The following is a 17,818-nucleotide window of genomic DNA, read 5'->3' as shown; positions in this document are numbered from 1 at the left end:
GCAGCTGCCACTCCCTGATTTGGGGGTGCGATCCACAGCCGGGTGTTCACGCTCTTTCTAGACACGCGGGGGTTTAGAAATACGGTAAAACCTTGGCTTGCGAGTAACTCGTTCTGCGAGGGTTCCACACGACAAGCAAATATTTCTAGTCAATTTTGACTTGATGAACCAGCGATGCCTTGCAACACAAGTCGCACGTGACGCCCAATGTGGTCACGCCTGAGCCAATGGTTCTTGAAATGCGCCTTGATGTACGAGTGCTTTGGATGACAAGCATGTTCTGGAAATAAATTATGCTTGCAGACCAAGGTCTTACTGTAATACCTAACATGGGCTAGTTTGTTTTTCCTTTTATATAAATGGGACCATAATCTCAGTGCCCTTTTTTCTTTTCTTTTTTTTTTTTAATTTTTTTTTTTTAACGTTTATTTATTTTGAGACAGAGAGAGACAGAGCATGAACGGGGGAGGGCCAGAGAGAGGGAGACAGAGAATCTGAAACAGGCTCCAGGCTCTGAGCTGTCAGCACAGAGCCCGACGCGGGGCTTGAACTCACGGACCGCGAGATCATGACCTGAGTCGAAGTCAGCCGCTTAACCGACTGAGCCACCCAGGTGCCCCTCAGTGCCCTTTTTTCCATCAAGTTTTAAAGATTGATCCATGAGGATACATGTCTTATTAGTTCATTTATTTTCCTTTTTTTTAATTAAAAAAAAATTTTTTTTTTTTTATGTTAGAGAGGGAAAGAGAGCTCATGAGTGAGGTGTAGGGGGCATGGAGCCTGACACGGGGCTCGATCCCATGACCTGAACCAAAATCAGGAGTCACACCTCGACCTACTGAACCACCTGGGGACCCCTTATTTTTCTTTTAAACTTAACTAATGGGCACTGAGGTCTTTCTGGTTTTCCACCCACTGGAAACAGTGAGGCAGGTATACATATGTTCCTGTTAACACATAGAGAGCTTTCTAGAAGAGAAGTTACTAGACGTTCAGAAAAGTCCTCTTCAACCATGGACTATTGGCCAATTGTTCTCCACTGTGATTGGCTTACACACCCTCCAGTGGTCTCTAATGGCCTGGCACTCCTCACCAGCACTGGCCCATGCCATCAGCAGACCTCGTATGTTCGCCAGTCCTACGGGTTCAAATGGCATTTCACGTGCTTTTTAATTTACAATTCTCTGATCAGTAAGAATGAGCATCTTGTGATGTGTGCATTAGTGTAGGAATTGTCTTTTCATAGACTGTTCTTTAAAAAAAAAAAACTGGGATGTTACTTAAAAAAAAAAAAATTCAGTGGCGCCTGGGTGGCTTAGTCAGTTAAGCATCTTGGTTTCAGCTCAGGCCATGATCTCATGCCTCGTGAGTGCAAGCTCCAGGTCGGGCTCTGCGCTGACAGTGTGGAGCCTGCTTGGGATTCTCTCTCTCCCTCTCTCTCTGCCCCTGCCCTGTTCACTCTCTCTCCCAAGATAAGTAAACATTAAAAAAAATAAATAAATAAGTTAAAAAAAATTGAACGTTCATCCATTTCTTCTTAATCTGTAAATCAGTTCTTGACTACCCACAGAGATTCTTCAAGACCGTGGTTTGCATGTAACTCTGTGTTCGTTGCATAAAAATTGCTTTTTAATTTTAATAATGTCAGATTTCTCCCCTTTTCCCTGAACGCGGAAATTCCTCTGCATATTTGAGAGCCCCTTCCCACACCCTGAAGGACTAAAGATGAGCTGAATTTCTCATGAAAGTTTAGTGTTGCTTTCTCGTATCTGGGCTTCTCAACAACCTGGGTTTATTTTCGGGTGTGATGTGAAGGAGGAAATCTATTTTTTCCCCTGACTCCTCGCTCTACCCTGGTTTCCTTGTATACCACCTGCCCCCTGGGTTCCGTTCCTTTCGTAGCTGGATTTTTGGTCCTGCCATGTCCCTCCCCCCACCCCAGCACCCACTGTCTTTGTTTTCTTCAGTCTTGCCCAGAAAGGCAGGTTAATTCTCTTCAGTCTTGCGCAGAAAGGCCCATCAGTTTTTTTCACCCTTTAGATAATTTTAAGAGCCAGTCCACACAAACGATGTTATGGAAATATTAACAAGAATGAGACCAAGAACGTCAGCCTGTAAGCCGACCCCCAAAAGAAACGAATGCCTTTGTGTTTGCCACATTTTGGTCCAGCCCAGTCCATGCGAACACGCAGATCTTTATCTGGTTAATGTAATTGTCAATAATAATTTGTTTTGATTCATTTTTCGCCCAAGGACGTATCACGAGCATTTTCCCATTTGTTAATTACACTCTCTAATAGTTTTAACGTGTAGCTCATCAGACCTAAGGACAGTTCCAAGGCCAAGTGTGTATTTCACTGGCCGGAAAACTAGAATGCGGCCCTTGCTCTGTTCTTCCCCCTCACCTTCCCCCCGCCCCCCCTGCACACCAGGCACGTTAGCCTGTGCTGTGTGCATCTGTGAGAGCAGAGAACAATTACGGTGTTTCCTTCTTAGTCCATTTAACATTCAAAAAAATCTCTTTCTACAGTAATCCTCAGGTGTGTTCTGTGAGTGTGCACGGAGATTGCGTTCCCTGAGCTCTACATCTGAAGTTCATCAGACATTTTTCCTTCTGGCCCCTAGGGATGCTGTTGTTAACCCTCCTTTGCTTTGCTGGCATCGACCCCTGATGCAAAGCATTGCTGCTTTCTGTCCAAATGGGAGAATTAACATTGCCCCTGGCCACAGCCAGGGATAATCATGGAGTCTTTGGAACCTGATGCTTTCTCCCAGCAGGGAGTAGGGGATGTTTTTCTGCCCTTATCTGTGGGGTGCCATGGAATTTGAGAGTAGGCGGTGGGGAGGGAGGGGGCTCTGACAGACCCACATGGGTGCCCCCAGCACTGATGAGTTGCCTGGCCTTCGAGAGTCCGCGCGACTTTGCGGAGATAGTGTCTCCTCCCACTCAGAGGTGTCCTGAGCCTGTAAATGCCCAGTGTGCGTGGCACAGTACACGTTCCCTTGCTCTCAAGTGGTTGCATTGTCAAAGTCACTACGGTTAGTTCAGGAAACGGGGCGCCGTGAATTTTCCTGGCAGGCCACTTTTCTTCTCTGGGCTTCCAGCAGCCCGGCAGTGTCCTAAGGATGCAGATAGCCTCTGAGACCCTCAGCTCTGTCTGTGCTGTTCCATTATCTGCCGCAGACATGGGATCCTCTCTCTGCCCCAGGACTTCTCATGGAATGACCATCGTTAGTGCATTACTGTGATTCAGAGGAAATGTCTGGTCCTATTTCTCCTAGATATTTGGTCTACACCCACAGTTGCTGGCTTACAGCTCCCAAAGCCCTTGGGATTTCTTAAGTGTGGAGAGTAGTAGAGAGGTCTTTTGTTATGTTAATGGTGCCCTTTGGAAAGCATCCCTGGGGCGGGGCGGGGTGGGGGCATGCAGGGTGCCAGTGGGGGCAACTAATTGACTAAAGTCACTCCCTGACCTTCCGGGGGAGGGGAGAGGGGCTGGAGGCAAGGTCAGCCATTGGCTAGTGACTCAGTCAATCATGACTATGCAATGCAGCCTCCGTAGACTATCAAAAGGAGGGTGTTGGAAAACTTCCAGATTTGGTGAACGGGAACAGGTAGAAGGGGATGGGAACAGGTTGGGGGGAGTGGCGCCTGGGGAAGGGTGGGATTTCTGTGCCCCCAAATCGTATCTCTCCTTATGCCTCTCTTCTTCCGGCTACTGATTCACATCCTTTCTTATATCCATTAACAAACGGGCCAAACTAGGTGTTTCTCTGAGTTCTGTGACTCATCCTGGCAAATTGATTGAACCTACGGAGGAGGGCGTCAGAGCCCCCAGTCTGTAGCCATGGGTCTGAGCTGGAGGCTGGTGTCTCTCAAGGGTGGGAGTGGGGAGGGGCGCCTGGGTGGGCGGCAGACTTCAGCTCCGGTCATGATCTCATAGTCCGTGAGTTCGAGCCCCACATCGGGTTCTGTGCTGACAGCTCAGAGCCTGGAGCCTGCAGCCTGCTTCGGGTTCTGTGTCTCCCTCTCTCTGCCCTCCCCTGCTCATGCTCTGTCTCTTTTTCTCAAAAATGAATAAATGTTAAAAAAAAAAATTTTTTTTAAAGGGTGGGGGTGGAGAGCAGCCTGGTGCGACTGAGCCCTTCCGCCTGTGGGGTCGGAGAGTGTCTGTGGGTCCACAGTGTCAGAAGGGAGTTGAGTCTTCGGACAGAGTGCTGCCTCTGCCCCTGTGCCTGAGGCACGTCGGTGCTAGGTCTGGGAACCCCTTAAAAGGTTTGTTTGACAGGAATTCTCTCCTCTGACAGATGAGGCCAACCCGAGACGGCGGTCCCATATTTCTTTCCAAATGTACGCTTTCCCGTAAAGTTCAGGGTTACTGAGAAGCAAGCAGCACGGAGGGGTGTGAAACTGGGGTTGCAAACTCAAAGGCCCGCAGGGGCCAGACAGATAATGAGGGTGAGGGCGGCCGCAGAGAACAGCCCAGAAAGCTCAGTTCTCTCTCAGGAAAGCAGCCTTGCACCCTCCTTCCAAACTTACCCGGAGGGGTCACAGACCCAAGGTGGCCGGCCTTTGAAGAGAAGCCAGAAATCTAGATGTTTAAAAAACTTTTTTTCATGTTCATTTATTTATTTTTGAGAGAGAGAGAGAGAGAGAGAGAGAGACCGAGCACAAGCAGGGGAGGGGCAGCCAGAGAGGGAGAGAGAGAGAATCCCAAGCAGGCCCCCCACACTGTCAGCACAGAGCCCGACGTGAGGCTCGAACCCATGAACCGTGAGATCATGACCTGAGCCAAAACCAAGAGTCAGACGCTTGACCAACTGAGCCCCCCAGGGGCCCCCAGAAATGTAGATTTTTCTGTGAGGTCTCCAAACTTTTCAATGTTGGCAACCCAGTCAGACATGCCAAGCCAAACTAAACATGTGCGTGCCGGGTGGGGCCGGTTCCCCGACGTGCACTGGCCTTGGCCCTTCCTTCTGTGCTGGCTGATTTTTCCGGCTTGGGAAGGTCTGTGTAGTCCCTTGGGTGTTTCCTGTGAGATACAGCCCTGGAGAAATACCTCCGCACAGATAAATGCAGGTAATCGTTCTAGCCTCCCCATCGTGAACCATGAAAGTCTCTTACAAATTCTGGAGGAAAGCAACCGGTTTAAATGCCCCCTCTCTGTTCCACATCCCAATGTCCCTAGAATAGCGCTCTGATAAAAATACCCCGTCTTTTAAATGCTGATCTGTGCCTTCCACCGCCCACGCGGTCACAGTGAAAGCACTTACAAATACTCACTTCAGTCCTTTGGACGCGGACAGAATTCATCTCTCTGGATGGACGCGGTGCATTCCAGAGGCCGTGCTCTGTGGTCCTGTCTGCAGCCCCTGGGGCTGAGAGCCTGAGCCGCAAAAAGGCACTGAAGGCTGGAGGGGGAAAGATGGGGTGGGGCTAAACCGGGGGTGGAGGTCACAGGCACAGGGTCAGAGGCCAAGTCTGCAGAGCCCGGGGAGCCAGGGTGCAGCGGCTGATTCCAGGGGTCCAGAGCAGGCCGTGGCCAAGTTTGGCGAGATGGGAACCTCGGCTGGGGGATGGGCAGCCCAGGGTCAAGCTGCAGTCATGTGAGGACGGCACCCACCGCCGTTGACCGAGCCACCTTGAGCTCGGCCACCTGGACAGACGGGAACGGAACGCTCACGTTCAACAGCGATCGAGGGGAACACTGAGGAACAGCATGGTGTTTTCCGACATCCTGAGTCCCCAGGGGAGCCCAGGCAGGGCAATCCCAGGCCTGGTGCCGGCTGGCACTCACTCAGCCGTCAGCACTTCTCGTCATGTGGCCCTGAAATGTGGGCCTACGAGGACACGGTGCCCCTATTCTCTGTGGCTGCTGCCGGTCCCTGGGTCTGGCCAGCCTCCTGGCTCTGCTCTGCACAATTCTGACACCTAGTTTCTGCAGGTGAGAAAGGATGTGTTTCTTGCATGGCCGTCCAGGCCCGGTTGGACCCCGTTACCATCTTTCATTGCAAACGTGGGCCTCGCACGCCTAGCAGTTTCCTCTAAACTCAGTGCGGCTGATAAACAGGTTCCTCGAGGAAGAAACCAGCCCAGGAGCACAGGATCAACACATACACAAATGACGATCGCTCCTTATTTGGGGGACCCCGGGGAATGGCCTCAACCTCGGGGGACCTACATTTGCTTGAACAGCTTCTCCCAGAGGCATCTTCCCTTTGTATGTGGCCTGAGGCAACATTCCTAACACTTAAGGAACACCTTCCAGGGTCAGACTGCCTGAGGTCATGTCTGTCCCCTGGGGGCAGTGACTGGCTGTCACATCAATTTCTTTAGTACATGCAGGGGCGCCCTGGGCGGGGCTCCGTCAGTTAAGCCTCTGACTCTTGGTTTCGGCTCCGGTCATGATCTCGCAGTTAGTGAGTTCGAGCCCCACATCAGGCTCCACACTGACAGTGCAGAGCCTGCTTGGAATTCTCTGTCTCTCTCTCTCTCTCTGCCCCTTCATGCTCACTCTCTCTCAAAAAAAAATACTCTTAAAAAAAGAAAAAGTAAGAATGGCACCTGACATACTTGCAGCCTTCAAAAACTGATAGCTGGTATTCTTATTGTTGCTGTCGAAGTTATTGTTTGCAGCTGCCTGAGGAAAAAAAGAAATTTGGTTTGTTGGGGAACGCTTGCACCCTGGGTCAGGCTCTGATCATCTGCCTCGTTAAGCCAGATAGCATCTTTGGGAAGAAACTACGTGTGTATATGTGTGGTAGATATGTGTACATATGTATGTGTACATATGCATATTTGTACGTAGATAAAGGGGAAAAACAGAGAGAACTCTGCCTCCTACCCACCCGGGGGACATCCCAATGGAACTTGTATTATTATTATTTTTTTTAAATTTATTTTTGAGAGAGAGCACGCGCGCAGGCAGGGGAGGGGCAGAGAGAGAGGGACAGAGGATCCAAAGCAGGTTTTATCCTGATAGATAGCACTGAGCTCACGTGGGGCTTGCCTTCACGAACTGTGAGATCATGACCTGAGCGGGAGACACGCAACTGACTGAGCTGCTCAGGCGCCACGAACTTGTATTATTTCTAAGCCCTTGAATCCCAAAGGCAGTCTTGTTGTCCTCAGACGGTGTATCCATCTGAGTATCAACATGTGGGACTGGAAATTCCTTTTGGGAACATGAGCTCAGCAGTGGAGCAGATGAGCGCTTGGACATGTGGGTTTCAGGCCGTGTCCCTTGGTGATGGGAGGACACTGAAAGCGAGGTTAGAGCCACAAAAGACACGGTGCAGCTCCTTCAAGACACGGGAGCCTCCCTGTCGTGGCTCCTGTCCCCCCTCATTCCCTGCCCTCTGCCTGGCTGTCCCCAAGGCCATCTAGCCTCACTCAACAGCCAGTGGTGGGCATGAGGACATTAACAGTGAAACCCTGCCGGGCCCTGTAGGGCACGTGTGCCTGGTCTGGTCTCGGGACTGAGGGTGTGCGGGGCAGCAGAGGGGACGGACAGGGTGGGGTCCTGCCTTTTCACTGGCCGCTGCCAGCCTGGGGCCCCTGGACTCTGTGACCACAGGAACTCTGCACCCAGAATTCTTGGAAGCATCTCTCACCTTCTGGAATCCTAGAATTTCCTGACCGCCCCCCCCCCCCCCCCCCCCCCGCCCCAACAGCACTTGGAAACACTGAATACCTCCTAGAACCCAGACACTTTGTAGCTACATTTTTGCAAAGGAGCATTTAAAAGCCACTCCATGTGGGGGGCACCTAGGTGATTCAGTCAGTCCGACTTTGGCTCAGGTCACGATCTCACGGTCTGTGGGTTCAAGCCCTATGTCGGGCTCTGTGCCAACAGCTCGGAGCCTGGAGCCTGCTTCGGATTCTGTGTCTCCCTCTCTCTCTGCCCCTCCCCCGCTCATGCTCTGTCTCTGTCTCTCAAAAATAAACAAACATTAATTTTTTTTTTAATTTAAAAAAAAAAAAACTTAAAAAAAAAAAAAGCCAGTGCAGAGGTGCCTGGGTGGCTCAGTCCGACCCTTCATTTCAGCTCAGGTCATGATCTCACGGTTCATGAGTTCGAGCCCCGCGTCAGGTTCTGCGCTGACAGCACGGAGCCTGCTTGGGATTCTCTCTCTCCTTCTGTCTCTCTGCCCCTCCTGTTCTCACACTTTCTTGCTTTGTCTCAAAGTAAGCAAATAAACGTTAAAAAAAGAAAGAAATAAAAACCACTCCAGCTATTTCAGAACGACACTTTGCTGCTGCGAACAGGAGCTCTTGCCCAGCGGGTGACACACCGACTTTGGTGTGAAGAAAGGAGCGTTTCCTGTCAATTCCGCGAGGGTACCTAGTGGTGATGACAGTGTGGACTAAGTATTGGGTTAAATCAAGTCATACTAACGAGGGTGTCATAAAAGCGGACTTAGAGTAATTCATCTCCCCTTTGTCTCCTTACCACAGTGTTTAATGTGACGATCATATTTTTTTTTTTTTTTTGATCACGAGATTTTAAGTGACGTGCGTGGCTCCTCTTCCATTCCCGGGGGACACGTGGTGCTAGAAGTCTGAAGCTTTGTCAACACAGGCGCGCTGGTCAGCAGGGTGGGAAGTTGAGCACACATGCCCGTCATCAACTGTGTGTTTTCCCAGCTTCCTGCCTTTATTTTTGACAGAGTGAGAGAGACAGACAGAGCATGAGCAGGGGTGGGGCAGAGAGAGAAGGAGACACAGAATCGGAAGCAGGCTCCAGGCTCTGAGCTGTCAACAGAGCCCGACACAGGGCTAGAACTCAGGAACTGTAAGATCATGACCTGAGCCGAAGTCGGATGCTCAACCAACTGAGCCACCCAGGCACCCCTGACTTTTATTTCAATGTTTATTAATTTTTGAGAGAGAGAGACGGCATGAGTGGGGAAGGGGCAGAGAGAGAGAGGGAGACACAGAATCCGAAGCAGGCTCCAGGCTCCGAGCTGTCAGCACAGAGCCCGACGCAGGGGTTGAACTCACGGACCGTGAGATCATGACCAGAGCCTAAGTCGGACGCTTAACCGACTGAGCCATCCAGGCGCCCCAAGCTTCCTGCCTTTAGCATACGGAGTTTAATTGTTTGAAAACGCACAGGTCCGTTGGCTTGTCAGCAAATTGAATCCCAGCCTGCAAGAGACTTTTTTTTTTTCATTTTAGACTGCTTTTTTTTAATTCTGCCATTGGATACATTACTTGCAGAAGCTCTTTTAGCCACATCGAAAAGAGACGTGGCCTCACATGTGCCCGAATCGCCCAGAATCAGCCCGTGCTCTTTTATTGTTTCTCCTCTAAAATGAAAGCAAAAAACGGAAACCTGTTTTTCCGACGGCTGATCTGACCTGATCGCCTCCGCTGATCCCGCTGATCCCGCTGATCCCGAAGCTGGAGAGGCCGAGCCGGGTCTGGGCGGGGGAGGGGGGTCTGTCACCCTGATGCCCTCGCCCCCCACCCTTCCGCCCTTTGTCCCTCGCGTTGATGCAGCGGTGGCCTGCAAACCTCTGCAGCCACGCTCGCTGCTGGTGATGGGTACTCGGCGTGTGCAAGCCGGTAAAAGTGTCAGCACTGCTTGTGATTCATTTTCCTGATCTTCAGCCAAAACAGACCGCCGTCAGGAAACCCAGCTGAAGACTGGGGGGCGGGAAGGTGCCGAGGAGAGGGACACCTGTGCACGGTTATTTTCAGCTACAAAGACGCTGACGCTTGTGGCCGGCTCTCCACTCCGGGGACACGGTCTAGAACTCTCCTGCTAAGCCCCCAGATTGCTGGCTTCCCCCCCCCCCCCACCCTGGGAGGAGGCCCTTGGAACTGGTTTTCGCAGGGACAGAGCAGTAGTTACCATCCTCGACTAACCCTTTGGGGGCCAGTAGATGGGGCTGGGGGAGGAAAGAGAAGCAGATATCGCCACGTCTCTTCCTCGCGAAACTTTACATTGGGAAGCAAAATAGATGCGTTGACATTGGTGTTGGCTTTTGCCAGATAGTCCGTTCACCAGGAGCTCAGGGCCCAGAGCACAGAGACCCCCCTGCATTGCATCAGGGAAGGAGCCAGCAGCATGAGCAAAGTGGCCTCCAGACCTCACCTCTCCCCTTGCCTAGAGACCCCAGAGGTTCAGCAGCCTCGGGAACAGCGCAGCCAAGGACCATGGGTGGACCCTCCCTCCCAGGCCGGTGGCTCCTGTCCCGTGTCTACTCGGTCCCCATGGGCAGGCAGGGCCCCGAGGAAGCAGGCTCACACCGGAGGATCTGGTCAGAGGACCACGTGAGGTGCCAGACGGGCAGAGGTGGAATGGGGCTGGGTCAGCAGAGCCGGGATTGAGCGACAGCATCTGGGGGACGCCTGTGTGGTGCTGGGGATGCAGGCTCAGGAGAACAGAAGCAGGTGGGAGGGAATGGGACTCAGAGCAGGGTCCCCCCACTTCAGCAAGGGGGCTTGGACTGCAGAGGGGCGGGGAACACCTTGTGACCTTGGGGCTTGGCTCCAGGGGGGCGGTTCAGGCTCCAGCCTGGGCGGGAGGAAGACAATCGAGCTCACACGCAGGCCTGGTCTCGGCCGCCTCGGTATGGTCGTCAGGCTAATAGCTACTCACTGGGATTGTTAAACACTCATAACAAAATCAAATTGTAGGGGCACCCGGGTGCTCAGTCGGTTGAGCGTCCGACTCTTTGATTTCTGCTCAGGCCACGATCCCAGGGTCCTGGGATCAAGCCCCACATCGGGTTCTACACTGAGCATGGAGCCTGCTTGGGATTCTCTGTCTCTCTGTCTCTCTCTCTCTCTCCCCCTCCTCCCCCTCCCCTGCTTATGCTCTCTCTCAGAAAAAAAAAAAAAAGCACTGATAGTAAAATAAAACATAAACACAACGAACCATGAGTATCGTGCACCGTATAACAAAAATGTAATCTACTTGGCAAACACAGAGTTTTCGTTCATGGTCAAAAAGGGCCCAAAGGGATTATTTTAAATTTAGCCATCTAAAACACTGCCCATCGTTCAAGCTGCTTTTTGTACCCAAATGAGCATAATTCAAGACAGAAAAGAATAACATATTCACTATAATTCATTCATTTCCACAAGTCACAGTGGTTGGTGGGTTGACTAAACTTTACTTTCCTTGCCCGTGGGGATGTGCTATTTTTTTTTTTAATTTTTTTAATTGTTTATTTTAAGAGAGTAAGTGCAAGCGGGGAAGGGGGAGAGAGAGAAGACAGAGAGAATCCCAAGCAGGCTCCAGGCTGTCAGCACAGAGCGCAACGCAGGGCTGGAGCTCGCACACCATGAGATCATGACCTGAGCCGAAATCAGGAGTCGGAGGCTGAACCAACAGCCACCCGGGTGCCGCGGGCATGTGCTATTTTTAGATCATCACAATCATTCTGTGTATGTATCTTGATTTCTTCACACAACGTGCTGGCTTGAGCATTGATCTGTGCTTCCACAGAGAATCCAGATTCACCATAGTGACCAATTTTAACGCCCTTTGAAATCAACATGTGGTGCTTTAGGCAAACCCTGACGGCTGGGTATGTGGGAACTCTTCACCTAAATTCGACCAACGTTGTGTTCACATTTTTCCCTCTGTAGGATCGTTTCCTTGAGGCAGATTACCAGAGACGAGGGAACCGAACTTCTTACAAAGTTACAGCGACGTTTTTGTTTCTTGATGTGTGTTCCCAACGGCTTTCCAGTAGCAATGGGTGTGAGGGTCTTGGCCCCACTGCATTTCATCAGCTTCCGTGACTTGTTTCTAGTGTAACATGTACAAAATAGCATTCCTGGGATTTTTATTTTAAATTAGTTTTTAATTCATATGAATATCATTCTGTTCTCATAGAGAGGTGTGGTTGAGCATACTTTGAAGTCAACACGAGTACTTTGAAGAAAAAGTACCTATGTAATTTTGTTTAGCCAGGCTTTAAGCATCAAAATGAACAGCAAGCATTTTAGAAAGTGCTGGTTTCAGTTTTGAATACTATTTTACATATCACTCTGCATTTTTTTCTGTACCTTGTATTTTGTCAACTGTTTAAATTAAGTGTACTTAAACCATCACATTCCATGAAGAGAAAAACACACGTTAAGAAAATGCATTCAAAAAAAAAAAAAAGAAAGAAAGAAAAAGAAAATGCATTCAATTAAAGCCCCAGCAGCAGCAGTAAGAAAGAGAGCCTTGTGCCCCTTACGGTCCTTATTAATTGGCCCACATGCACACACATCTCCAACTGGCCCCTTTTGTCTGGGTTGTCAGAGGACATTAGCTGAGACTAATCTGGAAGCTGCTTCCTGGCTCCCAAAAGGACACAGTCACCAAGAAAGAAAGACTCGTTTATCAGAACACAAACTTTGCTACGTAAGTGAGGATCATGCAAAAAAGCATGCCCCGGGCATCATTATCTGGGCCTGATTAGCAATGAAGGAAATTGGTCCTCAATTTTCACAATCAGCGGAAAAGACCTTCAGCTCTCACTGAAGACAGACAATTGCCGTCAACATGTTTCTGTGGTCCGCGCGGCGAGCACAGAGACAAGGGCCCTTGCAAAAGCTGCTTTGAAATTGTTTTGGCCGTAGCCGTCTCGTGGATGCTATTGTCCCAGTGACGCAAATAAGGCGAGATCCGGCTCCCCTCGGCGGGCGGCTTGACATCTTCCCAGATGTCCAGGTGGCAGGGGCCACATTGTGCCTCTGGGCATCAGGCATGGCCAGTTCTCCCCCCTGCCCCCACCCCCCTGGGATTTGGAGCCCATGTGACCTTGGGTGGGTCCCTTAGTCTCTCGGCACATGGTTCCCTATCTGTACACAGCGATGGTAACACTACCTGCCTTATAAATTGCTTGTGAGTTTTATATAATACAATAATTTGCACCAAAGTCCTGCATCTGGGGTCTCGCGTGTGCAGGCTGCACACGGCACAGAGGGACAGCGGGCATCCCTCCCTGGTAGGTGCTTTCTCCAGTCTTGGGGGGGTGGAAAGCAGGTCCAAGGGCAGGAACTGTTATCCCTGTCTTTGCCGCCCCTGCCGTTAATTGTTGCTACAGCGCGCACGCGCACACACCCCCTGTCCGTGTCCCAGCAGCTCCCAGGGCTGGGCCCCGTGGGATACAGAACTGCGTGAACTTGGCCGCACGTTGTGCCTTCCTCAGATCGTTCCAGAAAAGAGTAAAGCAGTAATGAGAGAAATAAATGCCCTCCCTTTCTCTCTGGTCTTCCCTAGACCTGAGGAAGCTGCCACAGCCTGCAGAGGGGACGAAGACCTCTTTATCACCGGGCAGTTCCAGAAAACCCTGGAGGAACTTGACGGGGACCTGGAAGGTGAGAGCAGTCCCTGCTTCGCCATCGCATCGTGTGCTGGGCGACTCGGGGGGTTGTTTTTTCTGACCAGGTTTGTAGCTCCATGAGGGACAGGTTGTGCAGGAGGAACCCTGGTCTGTCTGAAGAAAGCCTGGGTGTGAGGCCAGCAAGTGAGCACAGCTCTGGAGATTGCGTCTCCAATTGGGGCTGCTAACCGCACTGTGGAGACATCTCAATAGCAGCTTAAAATCCCTCTCGATGCTATTGATATTGCACATCGGGAAGGATTCTAAACACATTCAGAGAAAAAGGGGGTGCCTGGGTGGCTCAGTCGGTTGAACGTCCGACTTTGGCTCAGGTCACGATCTCACAGTTTGGGAGTTGGAGCCCCACGTCGGGCTCTGTGCTGACAGCTCGGAGCCTGGAGCCTGCTTCGGATTCTGTGTCTCCCTCTCTCTCTGCCCCTCCCCTGCTCACGCTCTGTCTCTCTTTCTCTATCTCAAAAATAAAATAAATATTTAAAACAAAGAGTTTTCCAGTGCCAAAATGGGTTTGGGGAGCACTGGGTGACACAGGTGAGCACGCTCCCACCCCTTTGCTTGCTAATGTGTGGCGTTTCTTGAAGGGAAATTCAGGACCCACCGCCCTGACCGTGAACCCATTTCTGGTGGGGCATCTGCTTTTCTACAGATATAGTGGGGGGAGATAATACCGCGAGGCCAAAGCAGACGCATGGGATCTCAGTAGACAACCGGCTGATCTTACAAACAAAGGCACGCGGTGAAAATAATCTAGAAATCAGATATTGGCCATGCCTTAAAACAAATCAAAACAAAAACCAGAAGGAAGCAGACGGCAGAGCTGATGAGTAGTTTTGTCAACTCGCTTTTCAGCTCTCAGACGTGGTGGACAGAGCTAAATCTTTCACCCTGTGTCCCTGGGGCTCTGATCAAGTGACCCGCTAAATCCTTTAGGGCTAATTCTGAGACGCCCAAGGTTCAGTCATCTGCCTCTTAACTGAAGGCGTGGGCACCTCATCGCCCATGTGCTTTGTGGCGCTTGTGATGAACGAGATCAAGTTGAAGGTTGAAACCCCAGTTCCCCTTCACGTTCTGCGCTGAGACAGTGTTTCTAGAGGGCTCAGGTTTACAGGACTAGTTTCTAAGTGAAGGATGTTGGCAAAACCTCGTCCCAGAATGCCGTACCTGGAGACATCACGGACGTGCAGTTTCCTCTGTCGAACAAGCAGGGCTGAGCCTTGGGCCCCAGGCATGTGTAGATTACAAATTGGAATGACGCTTGAAAATGCACATAAATAACTTACACAAGAAGAACCTCAGGAAAATCAAAGCCAGGGTGTGGTTACACTAAGCGATTGGCTTGGGAATCATCACCAGCGATGCCAATCTGTGACTTGTGTTTGTCCTTCTTTGCAGAACTGGAAGACGGCTATGAAGCCGGCACCGGCTCGGTGAATGGCGTGTCTGGACGCCGCGTGTCAGATGCCACGGTCCCCAACAGCGATGAGGACGCGATCCCAGTAACGTTCATAGGGGAGGTCCTAGATGATCCTGTGGATTCGGGGTTGTTTTCCAACAGAAACAACAATGCTGGTTCTTTTGACCCGGGGAGCGTAGCCGGCCGGGGAGGCCACCTGTTGCAAAGTCAGGCGGAGAACAGCCAGCAGCGGGAGACGAGAGCAGACGTGCCCGACTCGGCAGCTCCTCCCCACGGCCTTGGGAAGGAAGTCGAACCCGCCTCGTCCGACCCCTGTGAAGATGGGGGTCCGAACAAAATGGAGCCCAAGGCGACTTCTGCAGACTTTCCCACGCACAACCCGAATGCAGAGGACGGCGGTGAGGGGCCCGGCTCTGCCCTCAGTGGGCAGACACAGGCCAGCAAGAGCGCGAGTTCATCAGAGCCAGCGAGGGCAAAGGAAGGCGAGGATAAGCACGGTGGCTCAGCACCGCCATCATGGTATCGACGGGGCCAAAACCCAGGGTGCAGTTACGGACTGAAATACGGCCTCACGACGTACAAAATCGTCCCTCCGAAATCGGAGATGAGATGTTACGACAGAGGAGTATCGCTGTCAACAGGGGCCATTAAGATCGACGAGCTAGGGAATCTGGTGAGTCCCCACGCGAACGGGGGCAGGACCGTAGCCCCGTCGTCGCCCGCTCTCGACGCGGAAACCCAACCCATTGGAAGGGTCAAGGAATTCTGGAGGTCCGGCTCTCTGGAGAAGCACTCTGGCCAGCCCCCGGAGTGCTCAACCAACAGGACCCCCGCTCCCACCACACCAGCGAGGCCACAGCAGCAGGAAAGTGGACTCAGGGCAGAACCCACTGTCCCAGACCCCAAAGCGACATCGCCCCTGCAGCAGTCTGCCCACCGAGAAGCAGGGCGACACGTGGAGGAGGGGAGAGACCGGCCACCCGTGGCGGCCACTCGTCACGTGAAAGTGACAGCAGCCAATGCCTCAGAGGTCCTGTTCCTCAAGCCCCAGAGAAGAACGTCCAGTCAGTACGTGGCCTCTGCCATTGCCAAGCGGATGGGGCCCCAGAAAGCCCAGGCCGAGGAGACCCGTGAAGGCAGAGCCCCAGAGCTGGCCGGACGGCCTCCCGCTAGGAGAGACGGCTCAGCCCCCAGCCCGCTCCCAGAGATCCGCATCTGTGCTGACCGGGAGGCGTCGGCGGTAGGAGCCCAGCCCGGGGGGCCGGTCAGCAGCCCTGATGGAAAGTCGTCTGCTCAAGACGGCCCAGCCGCCATCTGCAGAAGTCCTTGTGTCCCGCCTGTCACGGCTGCCCAGAGGGGTCACGTGTCTATGGGACAGAGCTCTAGTTTCAGCGGAAAGCAGAGCCTAGGCGACCCCAGGGCCAGCTCAGCATCCGTCCCCAGACGCACTCTGGACAGTACAGATCCCCCGCCCGCCCGCTCAGGAGACGATCAGACTCCAGACAGGACCCTGGTGAATGGCTCCAGGTGGGTCCCCATCCCCAGCGAGCCTCCTCACTCTCCGAGAGGCTCCGGCACCAGTGGCCACGCCGGACGGGAGCCCCTAGAACAGGAGGAGAAGCCCGAAGCCAACGGCACCCTGCCACCCAGCATCTTTGGGCCGAAGAAGAAATTCCGACCCGTTGTCCAGAGACCGGCACCAAAGGACACGTCCCTGCACAGTGCCCTGATGGAGGCCATCCACTCAGCGGGCGGGAAGGACAGGCTTCGCAAGGTGAACGGGCAGGCACCTGCCTGCAGGGCACAGGCACCCGTTTCCTACCTGTCGCTCCCCACGTAGATTCTCAGATGGCCATTGGAGGAGGAGGGGCGGGGCAAGCTAAGAATGAGGGAGGCGAATGCTGGGGTTTAATTTCCACCAGGAGCTTCACCTTGCTGCCTGCAGAGTATTTAGAACCACAAAAGAGATGAAAGCAGATGGGTTTGCGGTTGTCCGAACTGCCTTTAAGACCCTGACCCCCTGGGGGGAGATGTGGGCGGTAAAGTGTCCATACCTGGGGGTCGCCTCATCCGTAACTGGTCCTTGAGTGAGCAGATAGAGACTCAGGCCCCTGCCGGTCACTCCTGCATGGTTAGCGGGGTCTACTGTCCTTGTTCGGTAACGGCAGGGACGGAGTTTATGACACCCGCCTCCCCTGTCCAGGCACTTAGCACCAATGCTCAGCTTTGGGAGCCGTCTCCATTCCACAGGGGCAGAAACGGAGGCACAGTGAAGTCAGGCGAGCTGGCCCACGGCCACGCTACCAGCTAGTGGGGACCCCGGGCCCTCGTTCAGGTCTGCAAAGCTTCAAGGCACATATCTGCTCCAGAAGCTACACCAGTATCAGGAGCCACACGACATTAAGAGGCCACCGTCCCATGCCACCCCACACACATGCGCTTTGGTCGTTAGATGGCGTGAGGTCAGTGTGGAATGTTCACGCCGTGCCCAACGGCGGAAATACATTCTACCTTCCACCAGCGGGGGCCGTAAAATCGATCCTCGAGCCCTCACCTCCCTCACCTGATAGGTATCGCTTTCCTCTGGTGCTGCCCTATGCTTTGCCTTTCTCCTCCTTCCCGGGGAAACGTGTTGACACTGTGAACGTTCCAGATTGCAGAGCACGCGTCGGAGGCAGGGCCCAGGAAGCCGTCCTGCAGGGAGGCAGAGGGCGAGCGCTCGGCCCTGCTGGCGGCCATCCGAGGGCACAGCGGTGCCCGCAGCCTGCGGAAGGTAAGACAGGGCCTCCCGTGGAGGGATGGCTTCGCACCCCCGTGCCCCGCAGCGACCCACGCGGGGGCCGCAGCTAAGCCGCCATCAGAGCGGGCAGGCCAGCAACCATGGAGGCTGGCGCTGAGGGGCAGCACCCCACGTGGGAGAGGCAGGCGCATCGGGGAGCTGGCCCCCATCCCTCTCTCCCTGCCCGCCTGGGACACAGCGCGTCCGGAGCTCCCCAGCTCCCAGCGTGGCTGCCGGGGGCTTGTCTCACCTCCGGGACAAAGTTGCCGGTG

The 17,818-nt window shown here is 52.9% G+C and overlaps 1 protein-coding gene across 6 annotated transcripts in view; it reads left to right on the top strand.

Annotated features, from left to right (window-relative positions):
* COBL (cordon-bleu WH2 repeat protein) overlaps window positions 1–17,818 on the top strand; it is a 276,897-nt gene that overhangs the window by 251,541 nt on the left and 7,538 nt on the right. For all 6 annotated transcript variants that reach the window (XM_043588470.1, XM_043588471.1, XM_043588468.1 and 3 more), the window contains 3 exons: window positions 13,233–13,330; window positions 14,746–16,541; window positions 17,421–17,540. In XM_043588470.1, coding sequence (XP_043444405.1) covers window positions 13,233–13,330; window positions 14,746–16,541; window positions 17,421–17,540 — 2,014 coding nt within the window. The remainder of the gene's footprint in view (window positions 1–13,232; window positions 13,331–14,745; window positions 16,542–17,420; window positions 17,541–17,818) is intronic.

Source organism: Prionailurus bengalensis, chromosome A2, assembly GCF_016509475.1.
Source record: "Prionailurus bengalensis isolate Pbe53 chromosome A2, Fcat_Pben_1.1_paternal_pri, whole genome shotgun sequence".
Taxonomy (NCBI): domain Eukaryota; kingdom Metazoa; phylum Chordata; class Mammalia; order Carnivora; family Felidae; genus Prionailurus; species Prionailurus bengalensis.
This window is presented reverse-complemented; position numbering and strand designations above follow the sequence as displayed.